Genomic DNA, 18,407 nt, shown 5'->3' on the forward strand with positions numbered 1-18,407 from the left:
AATGGACCCCTTTCGGCTTGACCCAGGAGAGCTGGGTTCTTATGGGGAAAGGCTCCTGCGATCCCGTCTGCAGCGGCGCTTAAGCCTGCATGCAGGAAGCAACCTGCGGCATCTTTCCACGCTCACCCGCCTGCCCTCTGGCGTTTATTTCTGTGCACGGAAGGGGGAAACGAGAGAGGAGCTTTGCTGCAGGGGGGCCTGCAGAGGGACAGTGTTTGTGGGGGGGGGCAGATCCTGGGCCAATATATACTCCCCCTCCCTGCTCTCTCTTTTTTGTTAACTCCCCGCTGAACAGATCAAACACGTTTTATTTGTCCTGTACTCTCTCTCTCTCTCTCTCTCTCTCTCTCTCTCTCTCTCTCTCTCTCTCTCTCTCCAAGCAGTAAATCCCGCGCGTTTTTGTTATGCTAATACGGGCTGACATCACCACTCACATCAAAGCCCCCGAGGAGCGCATAAAAGCAGGTTCCCCCAGCCGAAGAAGAGCCATAAAGGACTTTTGCAGCTGTAGAGCTGGTTTAGGAAGAAGGGGCGATCGCCTGCGACTCAGGAGCCACACACACACAGAGAGAGAGAAAGGCACGCACATCTTCCCAGAGCCTCTCTTGCATTATTATTATTTTTGCAATCATTTTCCCCCCTTCCCGATTTGCTCCCCCGCTCCAACTTCCCAGCCGTCTCTCTCTTTCTCTCCTTCCAAATCCCTCGCCCATCCTAGCTGTGTGTTTTTCAGTTTAACATCTATTTTCCCTCCGGCTGACCTTCCTGCGCTCGGGAACCGTGTTTGGGAACCATATCTTGGACTGCTAACAGCTGCAAAACCCAGGCGTCCTCTCTGCCCAGGAAACATTTGATGTTCGTTGCAGAGAAGAAGCGGGGCTTTTGAAGCGATCTCCCACCTCAAATCCCATTCCTTCTTCCCCACCCCAATTTTTGGAAGACGATTTTGGAGAAGGGACACGTAAGGAGATTTCCCCCGCCCCACCGCTGCCAAAAAGGTAAGGAGAAGCGAAGGACTCCCCCCCCCCTCCTGTTGCTGTTTTTTTTTTTTACTAGTAAACGCTGCGATCCTTTGAGGCTTGGTTTGGGGTGGGGAGAGGAACGGTCCTAGTAATTCCTGACGGAATGACCTGAGAGGGTGAGGAGATCGACTAGATCCGGCTTGCTAGGAAAGTCTGGGATTTATTCATTGATTGAAAGTTGATGCGCCCGGATACCCAATTACGCATAAGCGGCGCTGTGTGGTCTGTTTCAATGAAATTGACAAGACGGCGCTGCGTTGTTTCGGAGGGTGGAAATGCAAGTCTTTGAAAGCTATTTATCTTAAAGTGTACACACACACACACACACACACACTTTTTAAATTATTTAAAACAGCCACAGCTCTCTCTCTCTCTGTGTGTGTGTGTGTGTTTCACACACCCCTTGATTGGCGACAGTTGGCCAATTTTGCAAAACAGGGATGGCAAAAAGTCAGGGTTTCCAAACCTGGAGCGGTGGCGCGTGAGCAGAAATTGCAAGCGTTTGGTACTTCGGCCAAGAGGCGCGTTGCGCTGCTGCAAAACCCCCGCGTTTAAAAGTGGCCGGGGTTGCTGAGCCTGATTGTAAAGCGCTCTTATTTTTAAAAGAAGTCAGCGTTTTTGTAAAAAAAAGACTCGAGAGAGCAGGAAATGCGGCGCGGTGTGGTTATGGAAGCAGATGCACCGTGGCTTGCCAGCCTGCTCCCTGGAGAAAGAAACTCCCTGCTCTCGTTATCTATATGCTGGAAAACTATCTTTAGTTGCGGATTATCCGGACGTGCAGACCGAGAGGGGGGGGGTCCGTGTGCGACCCGCTGTAACACACACCTGTGACTCTAATAAACAAGCGTGCCAGCACATGCGCCTTTCTTTCAAGTGTCACCTCTGATTCCGGATTACATAAAATATTCTGTAGAACAGGCATGTCCAACGGGTGATATGATAACCATGTTCAAATATATAAAAGGATGTCATATAAAGGAGGGAGAAAGGTTGTTTTCTGCTGCTCCAGAGAAGCGGACACGGAGCAACGGATTCAAACTACAAGAAAGAAAATTCCACCTAAACATTAGGAAGAACTTCCTGACAGTAAGAGCTGTTCGGCAGTGGAATTTGCTGCCAAGGACTGTGGTGGAGTCTCCTTCTTTGGAGGTCTTTAAGCAGAGGCTTGACAGCCATCTGTCAGGAATGCTTTGATGGTGTTTCCTGCTTGGCAGGGGGTTGGACTGGATGGCCCTTGTGGTCTCTTCCAACTCTATGATTCTATGATTCTATGATTCTAGGTAGATCGTGATCTACCGGTAGATCACTGGACATCTGTGGTAGATCACTGGCAGATCACTGTGTCACTGTGATCACTTTGGCTCCCCTAAAAAAAGCTCAACATTTTTGCCCTGCACCCCCTAAAAATGTGGCTTTCCTCCTCTCTAAAAGAAGCTCAAAAAAAAAAGCCCAACAACTTTGACCTGAACCCCCCAAAAGGGGGTAGATCACCGCCAGTTTTTAACTCTGTGAGTAGATCTCAGTCTCTTGGGAGTTGGCCACCCCTGCTGTAGAAGAATAGTCACGTTCCTATTATTTCCGAACACAGAACCAGAATTCAAGAAGGTCCCCCCCTTCCCCATTTAATACAACGCTGCCAACATTTATTCTGTCTTTGTACCACAATGTACGTCACTCTATCGAGGGGGTGCATTTAAAGTGGATTCGCCCACCTCGCGATATCACGAGGTCTAGAAACTTGGAGCGCAAGCCATCAAGAATGCCTATTGCAACATAAGACCCTTTGAGGAGCTCTACCCAATTCCTGCTCTCAATGCGAGATATCCCTAGGCGATCTTGGCGACCTTACGTTTCTTTTCTGTGACATCCTGGCAACATAGAAGCACTAAATCCAGTGAGACTTACGTTGCCTCCTCTTCCTATCCTCCAAGTCTCCCGTAAAACCATTATCTCAGAGGAATTTCAAAACGCTTGTAAAACCAGAACGAACATGCATTAATGTTCCGATATAATATTCTGGGAGAGAAAGAAAGAAAGGAAGGAAGGAAGGAAGGAAGGAAGGAAGGAAGGAAGGAAGGAAGGAAGGAAGGAAGGAAGGAAGGAAGGAAGGAAGGAAGGAAGGAAGGAAGGAAGGAAGGAAGGAAAGAAAGAAGGTGTAGGCAGCAAGGTGGCAAGCTTGCTGACATTTAAACTGGAGCACTCCATAAATAAGCCCCATTGCATCCAACGCGACTTTCTGGTGTAAATGTGCATAGGATTTTAAACCCCTAAACACACTTGTTGGGCAATATTCCCTTGAACTCAGTGAGAATTAATTCTGAGCCATCGCATGCAGGGTTGAGCTGCGATGCTGTTCATTGGAAGATTGGGGGGGGGGGGGAGAGCGCTAATAAAAATGGGTCCTACTCATGAGTAAACATGCATGGACTTGGGCTGCCAGTTGGTTAGATAGCTGACCGTGGGGGCCCACCCACCTAGGGATACTTTTTTTGGTTTGTAAGCTGCATTGAACTCGGTTGAACTCCCTCCACGTTAAATATGCTCAGGATTGGAACAGTACTCTCGTTTGTTTATTTACCAAAGCATTTAGAATCCGTACTTTTATATGAGTACAGAAAGGGGCTGCGCAGCATTCGAGACTATAGCAAAATGAGTAAAAGCATCAGGGGGAAAACATCATTTAAAATGCCAATGATCAATGATTATTATTAGTTTAATATATACCTCGCATTTTTACGAAAGCACACAGTGGCTCTTGCACCCGTAAGCAGAAGCAGGTGTTATTAGTCCCTAAAGCAGCTGGAAACCTAAGTTCATTTTGTTGCCGCTGTTAAAAACTGATGATAGGCACAATTCAGGAGGTTGGACTGAGCCAAGAAGCTTTCGAAGGTTGTGGGGACCCTTTAGATGAAAAAGGGTGTGTGCTGAGAATTGGGGTGGTGTGGGGGGTAGGAGACACTGCAGGAGGGTGGATTTCTATGGGGCGCCAACTTGATCTGTTTTACTGTGTCCCAGGCAGACGGCAATTCACCTAGTAAAGACAAAAATGTCATGGGTGCAGACTTTTTGGTGTTGGAAAATGTTTGCTTTCTTTCTCCGTCTGCCCCTTCCCCCCCACAACCACTCCACAGGTGTGATTTCATAGGAGTCTGGATTTGCAAATCCAAAACTGTGGTCAGGATGAGCCAGGGATAATTGCTGGCAGGCGGGTCCCTTTATCCTGTTGTGAATTTTGCAAAGGGGGAAAAGCACATTCTACTTATTGATATTTTAAATTTCCATACCGTCTTCCTCTGAGGAACACAGGGTGTGTTTTACAGTGCAAGAACACAAAAACACTTTTCCATAGTAACCTACAAAAAAAATAAAAATAACCCCCTCCGTCTAACAGGCTACAAATGAATCTTCATCAAGGTTTGGGACTCTGGCTCCCCCCCTTACATGTGTATTCTGCCTTTTATGTATGCGTCCTACATGTGGTTCTCAGAGAGCTGATCCAGACCTGCTTATTGGGTTCAGAAAGATGGTAGCCCCATGCGCCTGAGGCCGGTCTTTAGCTGCTTTCTGACTGTACTCAAGGAGAGTCAGCTGGTTTTTCAAAGGTAGGATCAGGCTCGCAAAACAAGCTTTTCTGGTCCTGGGTGGCTATACTAGAATTCAAACCGGGGTGTGGCCGAATATATTTTGCCTTTGAATACTACGGTAAGTGCTGGGTGTGGGGAGGCAGGTGAGCTGTTGCTTTCTTAGGTGCCCAGGGTCTTCCTAAGGGCATTTGATGTTCTTAAGTTGCATGAAAAAGAAAATTGGTTTTTCAGTGGGCAGGGCTGTAGCTCAGTGCTGCATGTGCAGAACGTCCCTGGTTCAATTGCTAATGGGCTGGGTGAGACTGCCCAAGACCCCAGGGAGCTGCTACCAGTCATTGTTGAAAATAATGGGCAAAATCAGGCATCCCCAAACTTCGGCCCTCCAGATGTTTTGGACTACAATTCCCATCATCCCTGACCACTGGTCCTCTTAGGTAGGGATCATGGGAGTTGTAGGCCAAAACATCTGGAGGGCCGCAGTTTGGGGATGCCTGGGCTAATTCATGGGTAGGCAAACTAAGGCCCAGGGGCCGGATCTGGCCCAACCACCTTCTGAATCTGGCCTGTGGACGGTCTGGGAATCAGTGTGTTTGTACATGAGTAGAATGTGTCCTTTTATTTAAAATGCACCTCTGGGTTATTTGTGGGGCATAGGAATTCGTTCGTTTTCTTTTTTCAAAATATAGTCTGCCCCCCCCAAGGTCTGAGGGACAGTGGACCGGTCCCCTGCTGAAAAAGTTTTTCTGACCCCTGGGCTAAATGAACGAGTGGCTCGATTTGCTATAATGCAGTTTCCATGTTCCTAAGATGTGCTATAAACAGGGCAGTCTCGAGCAGGTCGGGCGCCCTGGCGCTGAGGGGCGGAGATTGCCCTGGCGCCCCACGCCACTGGGACCTTACCTAGAGCAGGCCCTGGCTATAAACAACTCTATACACGGGTTTATATAAAGTAGCTGCATACCTAAGCAGCTTCAATATATATTCTGGGTGGTCTTCAACTAACTTTTTTACTCAGAGTAGACTCACTGAAGTTAATGATCACATCTAAATTGAGCTGTGCTTATGACTGTTTTCCCATTATGGAGAGGGACGGGGCACAACTCTATGTGATGGGAAACATAGCATGTCAGGGAGGAAAGTTTGGTTTCGTCTTCTCTCTTGATAAGCTGAGGAAATAGCTCAGTCGGTTAGAGTGTGGTGCTGATAATGACAAGGTTGCAGGTTTGATCCCTGTACAGGATGGCTGCACTGCAGGGGGTTGGTCTAGATGATCCTCAGGGTCCCTTCTAACCCTAAACAAAAAATTTTAAAAATCCTTCCCGTAGCACCTTAGAGACCAACTAAGTTTGTCATTGGTATGAGCTTTTGTGTGCATGCACACTTCTTCAGATACACATTCTGAACTCTGTGATTCTATTATTCTAAGCTACTTATTCATGTGCAGCAAACGGTTTTATTGGGAGGGGGTAGCCAGACATGCAACCCGCCCCCCCTTCTGCAGCTTGAATTGGTAGAGGTCAAGACATGCTTTACCATATATATATATATATATATATAGTTGCCAATTGTGTAAATTGGCCTCAAATTATTCCTACATTTTGTCGAAGGCAAAGTGCCACAGACAGGATTTCTCCTGAACTCCAAAACATCTGGTCCTAGCAGAGCTCCCTCCAGCAATGACTTGGAACTAGATGTTAACAAGAGTAATGTCATCTTGCGGCTGAAAATATAATCCCTGTCTCTCTCTTTCTTCTCTTGTCTTACATAACATTTAGGGAGGAATGACATGAGAGTTAATTAAAGGAATGTGTTTTTTCCAATCCATTGGTTTAACATTATTTATATCCCACTTTTCCTCCCTTAGGAGATCAGAGCAGTATACATTTTTGTAAAAAGAAAAGAAAAGAAAAGTTGATACATGGATGTAACAGTCAATAGGAAACAGTAGCAAGATAACACAGCAGCCAAAATATCTTCAGTATCTGATTAAAAAGCAAAGCTTTTAACTTCCCTCCAAAATATAAGCAGCCAGCAGCCTCGTAATTGGCGTTTTTTTTCATGAATTCAAAATGGAGAAAAATCAGTGCGATTGTGAAATCAGTGATCAAAATCCGTTCAGCTTTGAAATCAGTGCAGTTTTGAAATCCATGGTCATGATCAGGGCAGGTTTGAAAGGGCCAGCCTGCCATCTCGATTCAAAAAGGCACCCAGTTGTAGCCAAAGATAGGTGAAAAGCTGCTGCTTGATCTTCGGAACCACCGTGCAAAAATTCGGGTGTGATTTCTTCAGGCTGTCCTTTGGGTACTGTGGGACGCGGGTGGCGCTGTGGTCTAAACCACTGAGCCTCTTGGGCTTGCCGATTGGAAGGTTGGCAGTTTGAATCCCCGCAACGGAGTGAGGTCCCGTTGCTCTGTCGTCCCAGCTCCTGCCAACCTCGCAGTTCGAAAGCACGCCAGTGCAAGTAGATAAATAGGTACCGCTGTGGCGGGAAGGTAAACGGCGTTTCCGTGCACTCTGGTTTCCGTCACAGTGTTCCGTTGTGCTAGAAGCAGTTTAGTCCTGCTGGCCACATGACCTGGAAAGCTGTCTGTGGACAAACGCCGGCTCCCTCGGCCTGAAAGCGATATGAGCGCCGCAACCCCATAGTCTCCTTTGACTGGACTTAACCATACAGGGGTCCTTTACCTTTACCTTTATTGTGGTAATCCCATGCTGCTTAGGATGTCCCTGTCAGAAGCAGACTGCGTTTGGAAAGAAATCCAGTTGCTTCAAACAGGGTGAGGAGAATGAAGGTGTCGTCCTCACGTTTCGTTGCCTGGACCCACAAGTGACATCAAATTAAATGAGGTAGGGACAAGGAAACTCAAAGCACAAGAAGATGTTTGTGTTCTGCTTCTGCTATCGGAGGCAGTATATGCCTCTGTATACCAGCTGCTAAGGACGACAACCGGGGAAAGTTATTTCGTGCACCTCCACAAAATAAACTCCCCGCACCCAGAAAACAAGCATGTCAAGGAGAATGGATCAGGTCAGCCTTCTCCCAAATTTTCTATGTGGAAGAGAGGATTGAAACCCACAACTCATCCTTTCCTGTAAGTGGTGGATTCTCAAATGAACCTCATCGCTTGATTCTGGTCTTGACCTTCCTGCAGTTAAACTTCCACTGTCCTCAACGGAGACAGTGAGCAGGGATTTCTGTTCTGAGTGGGTTTTTTTTGGGGGGGGGGAATCAAAGTCACTTTTCTTAGGGCAGCCACCAATTTCAGGGATGAGAAGTTTCTCTGCCCCTTTGCAGTGCCCGAAACGCTCCAGCAAACCATTGTGCCACAGTACAGACCCCCGTGGCTTCCCCCCCCCCAGCACCCCCTGCCTGGTGCGGACCACCCCCTCCACCCCTCTGGCTACCTGTGCAGGCAACAGCTCTTCCGCATGCCTTGCTTCATTCCCAGCAGCTGGAACTCAGAGGTACACTGCCTCTGAACTGGGAAGCTCTACTGAGCCTTCATTACTAACAGCCATTGCTAGACTTCTTCTCCATGATTGGTGGTGCAATCTATTGGGCTAATAGTTCGATTCTGTATAAGGCAGCTTCCTACGATCCTATACAGTATGTTCTGCTCTTGGAGATGGGAGACTTCATTAAATGGATCAATACAGCTGCCTGTATTCCCCCCCCCATGCATCAACATTTCTTTCTTCCTGCACACCAACATTTGCCACTGCCCGCAAATCTGTCCATTTCCTCTTTTTAAAGCCAACAGCAGCCAAAGAAGAAGCTATCTTTCTCTACAAACTCACACAGATGTGTTAAAAGGGCAAAGACAAACAGGGTCAGGTTAGTAGCAGCAGATAACAAGCCACTTGTTTCTGCCTTGACTTGTGACCTGACTTTTCACCTCTGTAAACAACACATCCGATGGCTGAAGGATTTCACAGCCTCATCCCTCATCCTTTCCTCCCCATAGGAATTCCTCTTCAAGTTACACCTTTTGCTCCCTGTGACCCCAGGGTATGCAAAGGAGCTTGCAAAATATGTGACACATTTTTCCTCCACCTGCTGATGTTTTGATCCTAAGAATCTCCATTATGGCAGAAATCCTGGTTTTCTTTAAAAAAAATGCAACAAATGACAATATGCCACCCCATAAAATAATGTTTTCTGGTCGCTTACAATAAGAAGAGTTTGGAAGAAGAGTTTGGATTTGATACCCGACTTTATCACTACCCGAAGGAGTCTCAAAGCAGTTAACCATCTCCTTTCCCCTCCTCCCCCACAACAGATAAATAAAGAAGAAAAAGTCCAATTTAAATAGAAATTTAAATAGAAAATAAAACATAACAGTTGAATCAAAAGTTGCAATGGTGGAAGAAGCCCATTGCACTCCCAAAGTTGAAATGGAATAATAATAATAATAATAATAATAATAATCCAGGAGCCCCAGACTAGCTATTTAAAAACTTGTGTGAATCAAAAGGTCTTCATCTGGTATACAAAAGGCTCTCCTTATGGCATGCTGAATGAAGCCAAAGTCCCATTTAGACCAGCATCCTGTTCTCACAGTTGCCAACCAGTTGTCTGGGGGGGGGAGTAAATAAGCGAGCACTGGGCACAAGAGCACTCTACCGTCCTGGCTTTTCCTGCAACTGGTACTCAGGAGCATCGCTGCAGGCAGAGCACAGCCATTGTGACCATGATAGTAGACTTTCTTAGGTGGACTGGGGGAGTCTTTGTTCATCAAGTGCAATTCTTTAAAATGCAATCTGTCCAAAATTAAGCGCCACTGGTCCCATCACCTCCTGGCAAATAGAAGAGGAAGAAATGGAGGCAGTGAGAGATTTTACTTTCTTGGGCTCCATGATCACTGCAGATGGTGACAGCAGCCACGAAATTAAAAGACGCCTGCTTCTTGGGAGAAAAGCAATGACAAACCTAGACAGCACATACAAAGAAGAGTCAATGTCATTCAAACAATACAGGAGGTGATCCTTAAGATTGCCTGATCCCAATCAGTGGATTCTTCCCACTCATGAGGAACATCCAATAAATTTCAAGGAAGAAAAAAGGAAAAGGAAAAAAGAATTTTGAAAGAAAAACAGAGAGATTTGCATCTTCCCAGTTAAAATTACAGTAGTCATGAAATTAAAAGACACCTGCTTCTTGGGAGAAAAGCAATGACAAACCTAGACAGCATCTTAAAAAGCAGAGACATCACCTTGCCTACAAAGGTCCGTATAGTTAAAGCTACGGTTTTCCCAGTAGTGATGTATGGAAGTGAGAGCTGGACCATAAAGAAGGCTGATCGCCGAAGAATTGATGCTTTTGAATTATGGTGCTGGAGGAGACTCTTGAGAGTCCCATGGACTGCAAGAAGATCAAACTGATCCATTCTGAAGGAAATCGGCCCTGAGTGCTCCCTGGAAGGACAGATTGTGAAGCTGAGGCTCCAATACTTTGGCCACCTCATGAGAAGAGAAGACTCACTGGAAAAGACCCTGATGTTGGGAAAGATTGAGGGCACAAGGAGAAGGGGATGACAGAGGACGAGATGGTTGGACAGTGTTCTCGAAGCTACGAACATGAGTTTGGCCAAACTGCGGGAGGCAGTGGAAGACAGGAGTGCCTGGCGTGCTCTGGTCTATGGGGTCACGAAGAGTCAGATAGGACTAAACAACAAATAGATTTTAAGGGGAGAATAGACTTTGGATGAGTCATCAGGCAGAGCCATCAGGAATGAAAACACAAATTCAGCCCATTTTAGTCCCAAAGACTAAACTAAGGCCAATTGATTTCATTGTTCTTGGCCCATCATTCAGCAGGTAATGATAGAGATGATTGGGAAGGAATGCATAGCAGCAGATCCTGTTCCGTTTTGTTGAATTATTTCGAGAAAACAGTGCAATGTTGGTACGTGACGGCTGGTATTTCTCAGGATCCGCCCTCTGCAGATTGGGCTTCAGAGTTTCACCTCTGGAATATAGCAAACTGCTGCTTTAGGAAACAGCAGCAACAGGAGCCTGTGTTGTTAAGAAGCCCAAATCCGTCAGAGAGATAAAGGAGAGAGGCTCCAAAATAGCCCATTTCAAGCAGCGCAGTGAATGCTCAACTTTAAGGAGTGAAGTTTTGAAGTGGGGCTTCTTTGGGGCAGAGATAAAAGGCATTTGAAACACTCCAGTGGCAGGAGAGGCAGAAGCTGGGATAAAAATGGCCAGCGATGGACTGGACTTATCTTTGCTTGCAGTGATTGGGGATTTTCAAATTTTTTTTTAAAAAAGAAGTTAGAAGAGGAGGTCTGCCAAGACAAGTCTGCTCTTTATAATGGCACTTTTCCAGGAATGGCGTTTGGAGAGAGTAGATTCCGAGGCTGGTGGGACTCCCTGGACGAAAACTTTTAAACACACACAGCAGAGTACAGCTTTCTCCTCCAGCGTCATGCTCAGAGATTGATCCCCCCGACTCTCCCAGGACCCAGGTGGTTCAAACGCACTCATAAAAAGTAGGGTGTGTAAGAACATAAGAGCAGTTTGGCTGGATCAGGCCGAAGACCAATCTGGATTTACAGAAGTTGTCCCAATTTCTGCTTTGATCCTGGATGTAGAATGTCTTGCTTTTCCTTAGGACATCCCTATATTTATCAGAGAAATGTTGGAGGATATGGAATAGGACGTCCCTATACAGTCAAACCTCGGTTTAAGTACGCTTCGGTTTGAGTACTTTCAGTTTAAGTACTCCACGGACCCGTCTGGAATGGATTAATCCACTTTCCATTACTTTCAATGGGAAAGTTCGCTTCAGGTTAAGTACGCTTCAGGTTAAGTACGGACTTCCGGAACCAATTACACTCATCCTTCGGGCTAAGTACGCTTCAGGCTGAGTACTCCACGGACCCGTCTGGAACAGATTAATCCACTTTCCATTACTTTTAATGGGAAAGTTCGCTTCAGATTAAGTTCGCTTCAGGTTAAGTACAGACTTCCAACTGGGAAACATTGGCCTACGAGTGCTCCAATTGGAGAACAGCCTTTACCAAAGGTGTCATGGGCTTTGAAGATGCTCAAACTCAGGACGAAAGGGAGAAACGCAGTAAGAGGAAGGCACGCTTGGCAAATCCACACCGTGATCAACTCCCGCCCAGAAAGCTATGTCCCCACTGAGGAAGGACGTGTGCATCCAGAATTGGCCTCTACAGTCACTTATGGACTCACTGTTAAAACTGCGTTCATAGAAGACAATCTTACTTGGCTACGAGGGATCGCCAAAGAAGAAGAGACATGTTTTTTAACTGATGGTTGCATAATTGGTTACTTGACTGTGTTTTTAACGGCCCTCCACTCCCATAGGAGGAAGACATAAATAACGATGCAAGCAAGGATTCATAGGACTGTAGCCTTACTTAGAAATAAGTTTGGACTGTGGTAAATAACATTTCCTTCCCGTTGAAAGCAATCCAGGAGGGATCAGGCTGTGCATCTTAGAATCATAGAATGGTGGAGTTGGAAGGGACCCCAAGGATCATCTAGTCCAGGCACCCCCAAACTTCGGCCCTCCAGATGTTTTGGCCCACAACTCCCATGATCCCTAGCTAACAGGACCAGTGGTCAGGGATGATGGGAGTTGTAGTCCAAAACATCTGGAGGGCCGAAGTTTGGGGGTGCCTTATCTAGTCCAAACCCCTGCTTAAGGCTGTACTATGGAAAAGAATGTAGCAAGGTGTGTTACACTGAGATGGACCAATGGTCCAGGTAGCTCATTGTTGTCTTCACCGTCTGGGATTGAACCTGAGACCTTTTGCTTACAGAGTCTGCTTTGCTACCAAGTTACAGCCCCTGCTTCCATTAGATAGAATTAGGTGGGTGGGGGAAAAGAGAGGGAGTTTTCCTCAAATATATGGCTAGGCTGTGAAGGTACAATTATTTATGATTTCTTTGCACCCAGTTGCCTGGGTGAGGGGCAGCCTTCAGGCCCTGCCAACTGCCTGAGGATGCCAGGAGCCGTCACCACCTCCTTTAAATGATGTGATTCTGCTCTTGTGAAGTGTGGCCCTGCATGATAAGGAATGGCTCGTGCCTTGCTAGGTGTCTGCAGTGATTGGTGTAGTGGTTAGAGTGTTGGACTAGGAGACCCGGAAGACCCAGGTTCAAAGCCCACTTGGGCATAAAGCTGCTGTTACGACTGGTGTCTTTTACACACCTACTGTGATAAATAAAGGGTGATGTAGCAGCAAAGAGACTGAGCCGTGAATCAATCCATGTATATATTCGCTGCATTTTTAAGCCACCCAATTGAAGAAGAAGAAAATCCTGGGTTAAAACCGTCAGGCATACGAAGTAAAGCTATAAAACCATGAAACCGCAAAGCCAGTGCAGACTACGGCAAGCAAGAGAGAGTGGAATTGCTGTAGCAAATCAACAAATATTTGGTTTCAAAGCTTGCCTCTGCTGTGAACATGCTGGGTGGCTTTAAGCAGACCTCAAGATTCCTATCTGCAATATGGGAAATAATGCAAATGACCAATTTATACAGTATATATGAACCAGCCTTATCTCTGTGGTTATGTTGTTTTTAATACTGTGTTTTGACCTGCCCTGGGACCCTTTTGAAAATTTCTTCAGTGAAGGGTCTTAAAAAATGATCGGGCAACATTTAGCTTGGTAAGTTCATGTTTGATTAAGAAGCAAACAAACTGCTCTTGGGTTGAACAACCCACAAAATTGTAGAGTTGGAAGGGACCCCAAAGTTCATCTAGTCCAACCCCCTGCAATGAAGAAATTATTTTCTCCAAGATGGGGCTTGAACCCACAACCCTGAAATTCAGTGTCTCTGAGCCATTCCAGCGAACCAAATAATTTTAATTCTGCTTCCTGAAAATGCCAGGTCATTAAAAGTAGGTACAATATATAAATAAAATAAAATAATCACTGCAAGTACTTGGCAATCATTTTTAACAATTTCTGTGCAATTTTACACAACATTTCATTTACCGAGCAAAACTAAATTATATTGATTGAACCAAAATATATTTTGAGTTTGAAAGTCCTCTTTTTTTTTTTAGCACCCCTTGTTTTTTGGAATTTGAAAGTTGAAAATTGAACACGCTTTAGCAGTATAAAAGCAGACAGTTAATACCCGCCATTTTCATGGAGGAATAAGCTGGGAATGTGCAAGTGTAGAAAGTGGGGGGGGGGGGGAAGAGTAGCAACATTGTCCAGTAATGTCTGTTGCTGTTACCCGCTGGTGTGCATGACATTTAGCACGACATGCCAGTATATTGGTCCAAAAGCCTCAGTTCCATAATGCAGGTGTGAAAAAGGAATGCTAGGAAGCAGGACAGAAATGCTAGCGATATAATCGGGAAAACTGGTGCAATATTCCCCCCCCCCCCTGCCTTGAGGCATTTCATGTGTGTGCTCTTTCTGAGGTCATTGAGTGAAGAGAAGGATTCGGTAAATGCATTTAAATCCTGGACTATTATTATCCCCTCCACACACACCCCTCCTGCGATCATCCTGTGGAGAGGCTGTTTGCAATTGCGTGCTTATTCCCAGCTGCGGTTGCTCCTTGGGGTCCAGGTGTTTGAGTATGTGGGAGAAGTGAGATACTCGCCCCAATGAGGTGCGAAGGAAATCAAGAGGCAGGAGGCAGCTCCGAGCATCCCTCGCAAGCACTCCAGGCAGCCTCCAACATCTGCGAGGAGAGAGGGGCATATCCATTAGGCCACATCCGTTCCTGTAATTCGTCTCCTTAAAAAAAGCGCTCTTTCCCTCCACTCGACTTTTAATATATTTGCAAATGAAAAAAGGATGAAGATTAAAACCTCCAGGGAGGGTGGAGATTTGATGTCCATACATTTCTCCCCCCCCCTTTCCTCTTCTCAGCCATATATATATATATATATATATATATATATATATATATATATATATATATATATGGGGAGAGGGGGAGGGATAAAGGCAGGATAAAGAATGAAAATCGGCCATAGGCAGAGTTAACCAAAAACATGCAATCGGACTTGAGTGCCTTTGCTGTAATTCAAGCCGTCCAGTCTGTCTGTCTCTGTGACTACATGGATTCGATCAAGAACTCCGTGGTGGCGGGAATCCGAATTTCGTTCGTGATTCGCAAACCACTCCTTTGCAGTTTGAGGCGCTGCGTTTCTCTATCAGTACAGATGTGGTGCTAACCTATTTTTGTTTTCTTCCCCCCTTCCTCAATTTCAGGTTGGCGTTGGAGGAATTCCTCCCCCCCACACACAAAGGAGGGTTTATTTCTTTTCCCAAAAGCGACTTTTCTTTTCTCCTGAGGAGATTTCGTGGCTACAAGAGAGAGGTAGAAACGGGCAAAGATGACGCGGCAATTTTTGGTAGCCTTTTTCCTGGCTTTCGTCCTGCAGAATGGGACCTGCAACGGAATCAAGTGGTTGTAAGTGTTGCCTTTAATTATTATTTTATTTTTATTTATTTTTTTTAAAAAATCTGCCTGGGCATTGTGTGACAATTTGCCGTTTTGCCACGTACTTTAAACCATGTGTCAGGGTGCAGGCATAAAACCCAAGGTCCAGCTAGGCCTGAGAAAAGCATTATCCTGGCTCATTCATGTATCTGCCCCAACAGTGAACTTAGTTGGGGGAATGCGTGCAATTTTAACTTGGTTTCTTACTGGAACCCCAAGATCTACTAACCCACAGCTAGGTTCAAACGGCAGACAGAATGAAAGCCCATAGATTTATTTACAGTACCGGAACTGAATTCATGGTCTTTTCAACACAGACACCTGCGGCTCAATAGCATTTCTTCACCCCAATTTAGGTAGAAAAAGAATTGTTTTGTTGTTGCTGTTGTTAAACAATTGGGAGTCAAGCCGCCTTGCTGAACTTCTGCAAATCACCAAGATAATAATAATAATAATAATAATAATAATAATAATAATAATAATATAAATTTATTATTTATACCCTGCCCATCTGGCTGAGTCTCCCCAGCTACTCCCCAGCCACTCCCCAGCCAAGAGATCAGAACCTACCAATTGCCCATATTTATTGCACACAATCTCTTTAAATGTACCACCAACATGGATGGTGTTTTTGTGTGTGTGTGTGTGTGTGTGTGTGTGTGTGTGTGTGTGTGTGTGTGTAATGTATAGCTTTCTCTCCCAGCCGCTTTTAGCTAAGGAAAATTGGTCAGATCTTTGAAAGGTGGACTTTTCTGATTGCCAGGGATCGTCGAGAAATATTACTCAAGTCAGCCCAACAGTTTAGGCTTTACCTAAAGTTCATGCCATTTCATTCCAAGTTCTTTCTTGATTCCTCTGATAGCTGATTTTGGTTGACCCAACTCTAGCCTGTGATATCAACCTGTGAGTTTGTCCCAGGGTGGTGAGTTATGCAGAAAAGAGGACATCTATTTGCATACGATTTACACATGGTAATGTATGCATATAGACACAAATGTAGGATTAATAACTGTGGGAATGTTCAGGGTGGCAGGAGAGGATATATTGTTTATTAATATCCTCCCTAACTTGCGCTAGCAAGTTCCTTTACTTAGCAGAGTGCATTCCCTTTTACATAGCAGAAAACCTGTTGCAAACTCATGTGAGTTTCTTAAGACAATTGTCTTGTCCAGATTGAAATGTGTTCTAATATTTTCCTGGTAAGACCACTTGAATCCCTCCTAAAAGAATAAAGACACCACAGTCTTATTCAAAGTCAATAAAAGAAGTTTACTTACATCAGTTCACGGTTGGATTCCTGAAGGCAGACTTAGTTACAAATATGTACATGTGGATCTAACCCATATGGGGGAAGAATCCCAGGGCTTCTGCTAGCTGAGAGCTAGCAGAGCAGTCTTAGCTAGAAGCTGGTCAAATGAGGAAGGAAGTCAAAAAGAGAGGGAGGTGTGCTGCGTGACTTGTCCTTTTGTTACCTGGACAGGTTAGGTCATGCCCACCTATCACATGCAAAAGGAAGGATGCTCTAGCCAGGAGGAACAGGAAGTTTTGACTGGCTGCCTCGCATGTCTTCTCTAGCATTACAAGGAATGTTGTACTTGACTGCTCCCAGTGGATTACATCCCACAATAACTATAAACTAAATAGAAATGCAATGCATCTCACCCTAGTGGAGAAGGCACCAAATGGCCCGTGTTCCTGTTCAATCTACTGACCAGGTGCCACTGACTACTGTTTTTTTTAATCTCTAAACCAGACTTGGACTGAAAAGTGGAGCTTCAAGTTGGTCTGAGAAGGAGTCTCAGGGACTGTGGGAGGGCTGTTCTTGAACCCTGGGCCGGAAGCTCCCATCCCTGACTTAGCGGGGTCACCACCCAATGTCTTTTAAAAATGTGTTAGGGGGTTCAAATTTGCTGTAGAGCAGTCTGGGTGGGTGGGGATAGCTCAGTTGGTAGAGCATGAGACTCTGCATCCTGAGGGATGTGGGTTCGAGACCCATGTTGGGCAAAAGATTCCTGCATTGAAGGGGGTTGGACTAGATGACCCTCGGGGTCCCTTCCAACTCTGAAATTCTAATATTTCAGACCATCCCTTTCCCTGGGATCGCTGAGAGTTAAATCACTGGCTTGGCTTGGAAAGGGGAGGCACGTCTTGCCCGTAACGTATGCACGTGGAAATGGTTCTCACCACATGGCTGCCACATGCCAGGATCCTGCTCCCTAGCCAGATGGAAACGGCTGCTGAATGCCTTTCTGAGTGTCTGCTGCATTAAAATGGAAAGAGCTGAATTCGTTGTGAGATCAGAAATCGTAGCACCCGCAGGTGAGGCTCCTCAGCTCACCCTGTGCGCCCACCAGGCATTTAGAGGCCATTGAAAGAACAGAACTCCCTCCCAAATGAATCTTGGGAACTGTAGCTTGCTTAGGGGTGCTGAGGTTAAACTACAGCTCCCAGGATTCTCGCAGGGCACGGGAGTCATGTGATTCAAATGGTGATTTAACAGTTTGGTATTGTACGCAGCCAAAATGTTGGCATGTGGAGTGCAGTTGCTCAAGATTCCAGCGGCTCCATTCCATTTCTCTTCCTTACTCCAGATTTTCCATTTCTCCTCCCCTCCAGTAGTAAGTCCTAGTCCTAGTTTCTCTATTTGTAGGAACTTGTAGGAAATTGAATCCCAGGATTGTAGAGTTGGAAGCGGCCCCGAGGGTCTTCTAGTCTGACAGATGGCCATCCAACTTTTGACCCCCTGCAATGTAGGCATCTAAACTAAGGCACCCATGACAGATGGCCATCCAACTTCTGTCTGAAAACTGCCAAGTAAGACGAGTCTATCACCTTCTGAAGGAGTCTTGAGATGATCAAGGGTCTGGAAACCAAGCCTTATGAGGAACGGTTGAAGGAGGTGGGGATGCTTAGCTTGGAAAAGAGGAGTCTGAGAGGAGATAGGATAGCCATCGTCAAATATCTCAAGGGCTGTCACATGGAAGAGGGAGCAAGCTTGTTTTCTCCTACTCTGGAAGGTAGGACTCAAACCAATGACTTCAAGTTACAACACAGGAGATTTCAACTAAACGTCAGGAATGTCTAACTTTCTGACAGTTAGAGCTGTTTGACAGTGGAACGGTCTCCGTTGGGAGGTGGCAGACTCTCCTTCCTTGGAGGTTTGAAAGCAGAGGTTGGGTGGCCATGTCTCTTGGATGCTTTAGCTGAGATTCCTGCATTGCAGGGGGTTGGACTAGATGGCCCTTTGGGTCCCTTCCAACTCTATGATTCTATGATTCTCTGTGTCTGTTCCCTTCAAGTATCTGAAGATAGCTATCACATAGCCATTATTTGCTGTAAAAGTGGCATTGT

The 18,407-nt window shown here is 45.7% G+C and overlaps 1 protein-coding gene across 1 annotated transcript in view; it reads left to right on the top strand.

Moving 5' to 3' along the window:
* The first annotated feature begins 440 nt into the window (after positions 1 to 440).
* Positions 441 to 18,407, top strand: part of WNT11 (Wnt family member 11) — a 56,057-nt gene continuing 38,090 nt past the window's right edge. Inside the window, exons 1-2 of the mRNA XM_035116173.2 lie at positions 441 to 998; positions 14,825 to 15,026. Of these exons, the coding sequence (XP_034972064.1) occupies positions 14,950 to 15,026 (77 nt within the window). The 5' untranslated portion in view covers positions 441 to 998; positions 14,825 to 14,949. The remainder of the gene's footprint in view (positions 999 to 14,824; positions 15,027 to 18,407) is intronic.

This window comes from Zootoca vivipara, chromosome 4 (assembly GCF_963506605.1).
Source record: "Zootoca vivipara chromosome 4, rZooViv1.1, whole genome shotgun sequence".
NCBI classification, from domain to species: Eukaryota; Metazoa; Chordata; class Lepidosauria; order Squamata; family Lacertidae; genus Zootoca; species Zootoca vivipara.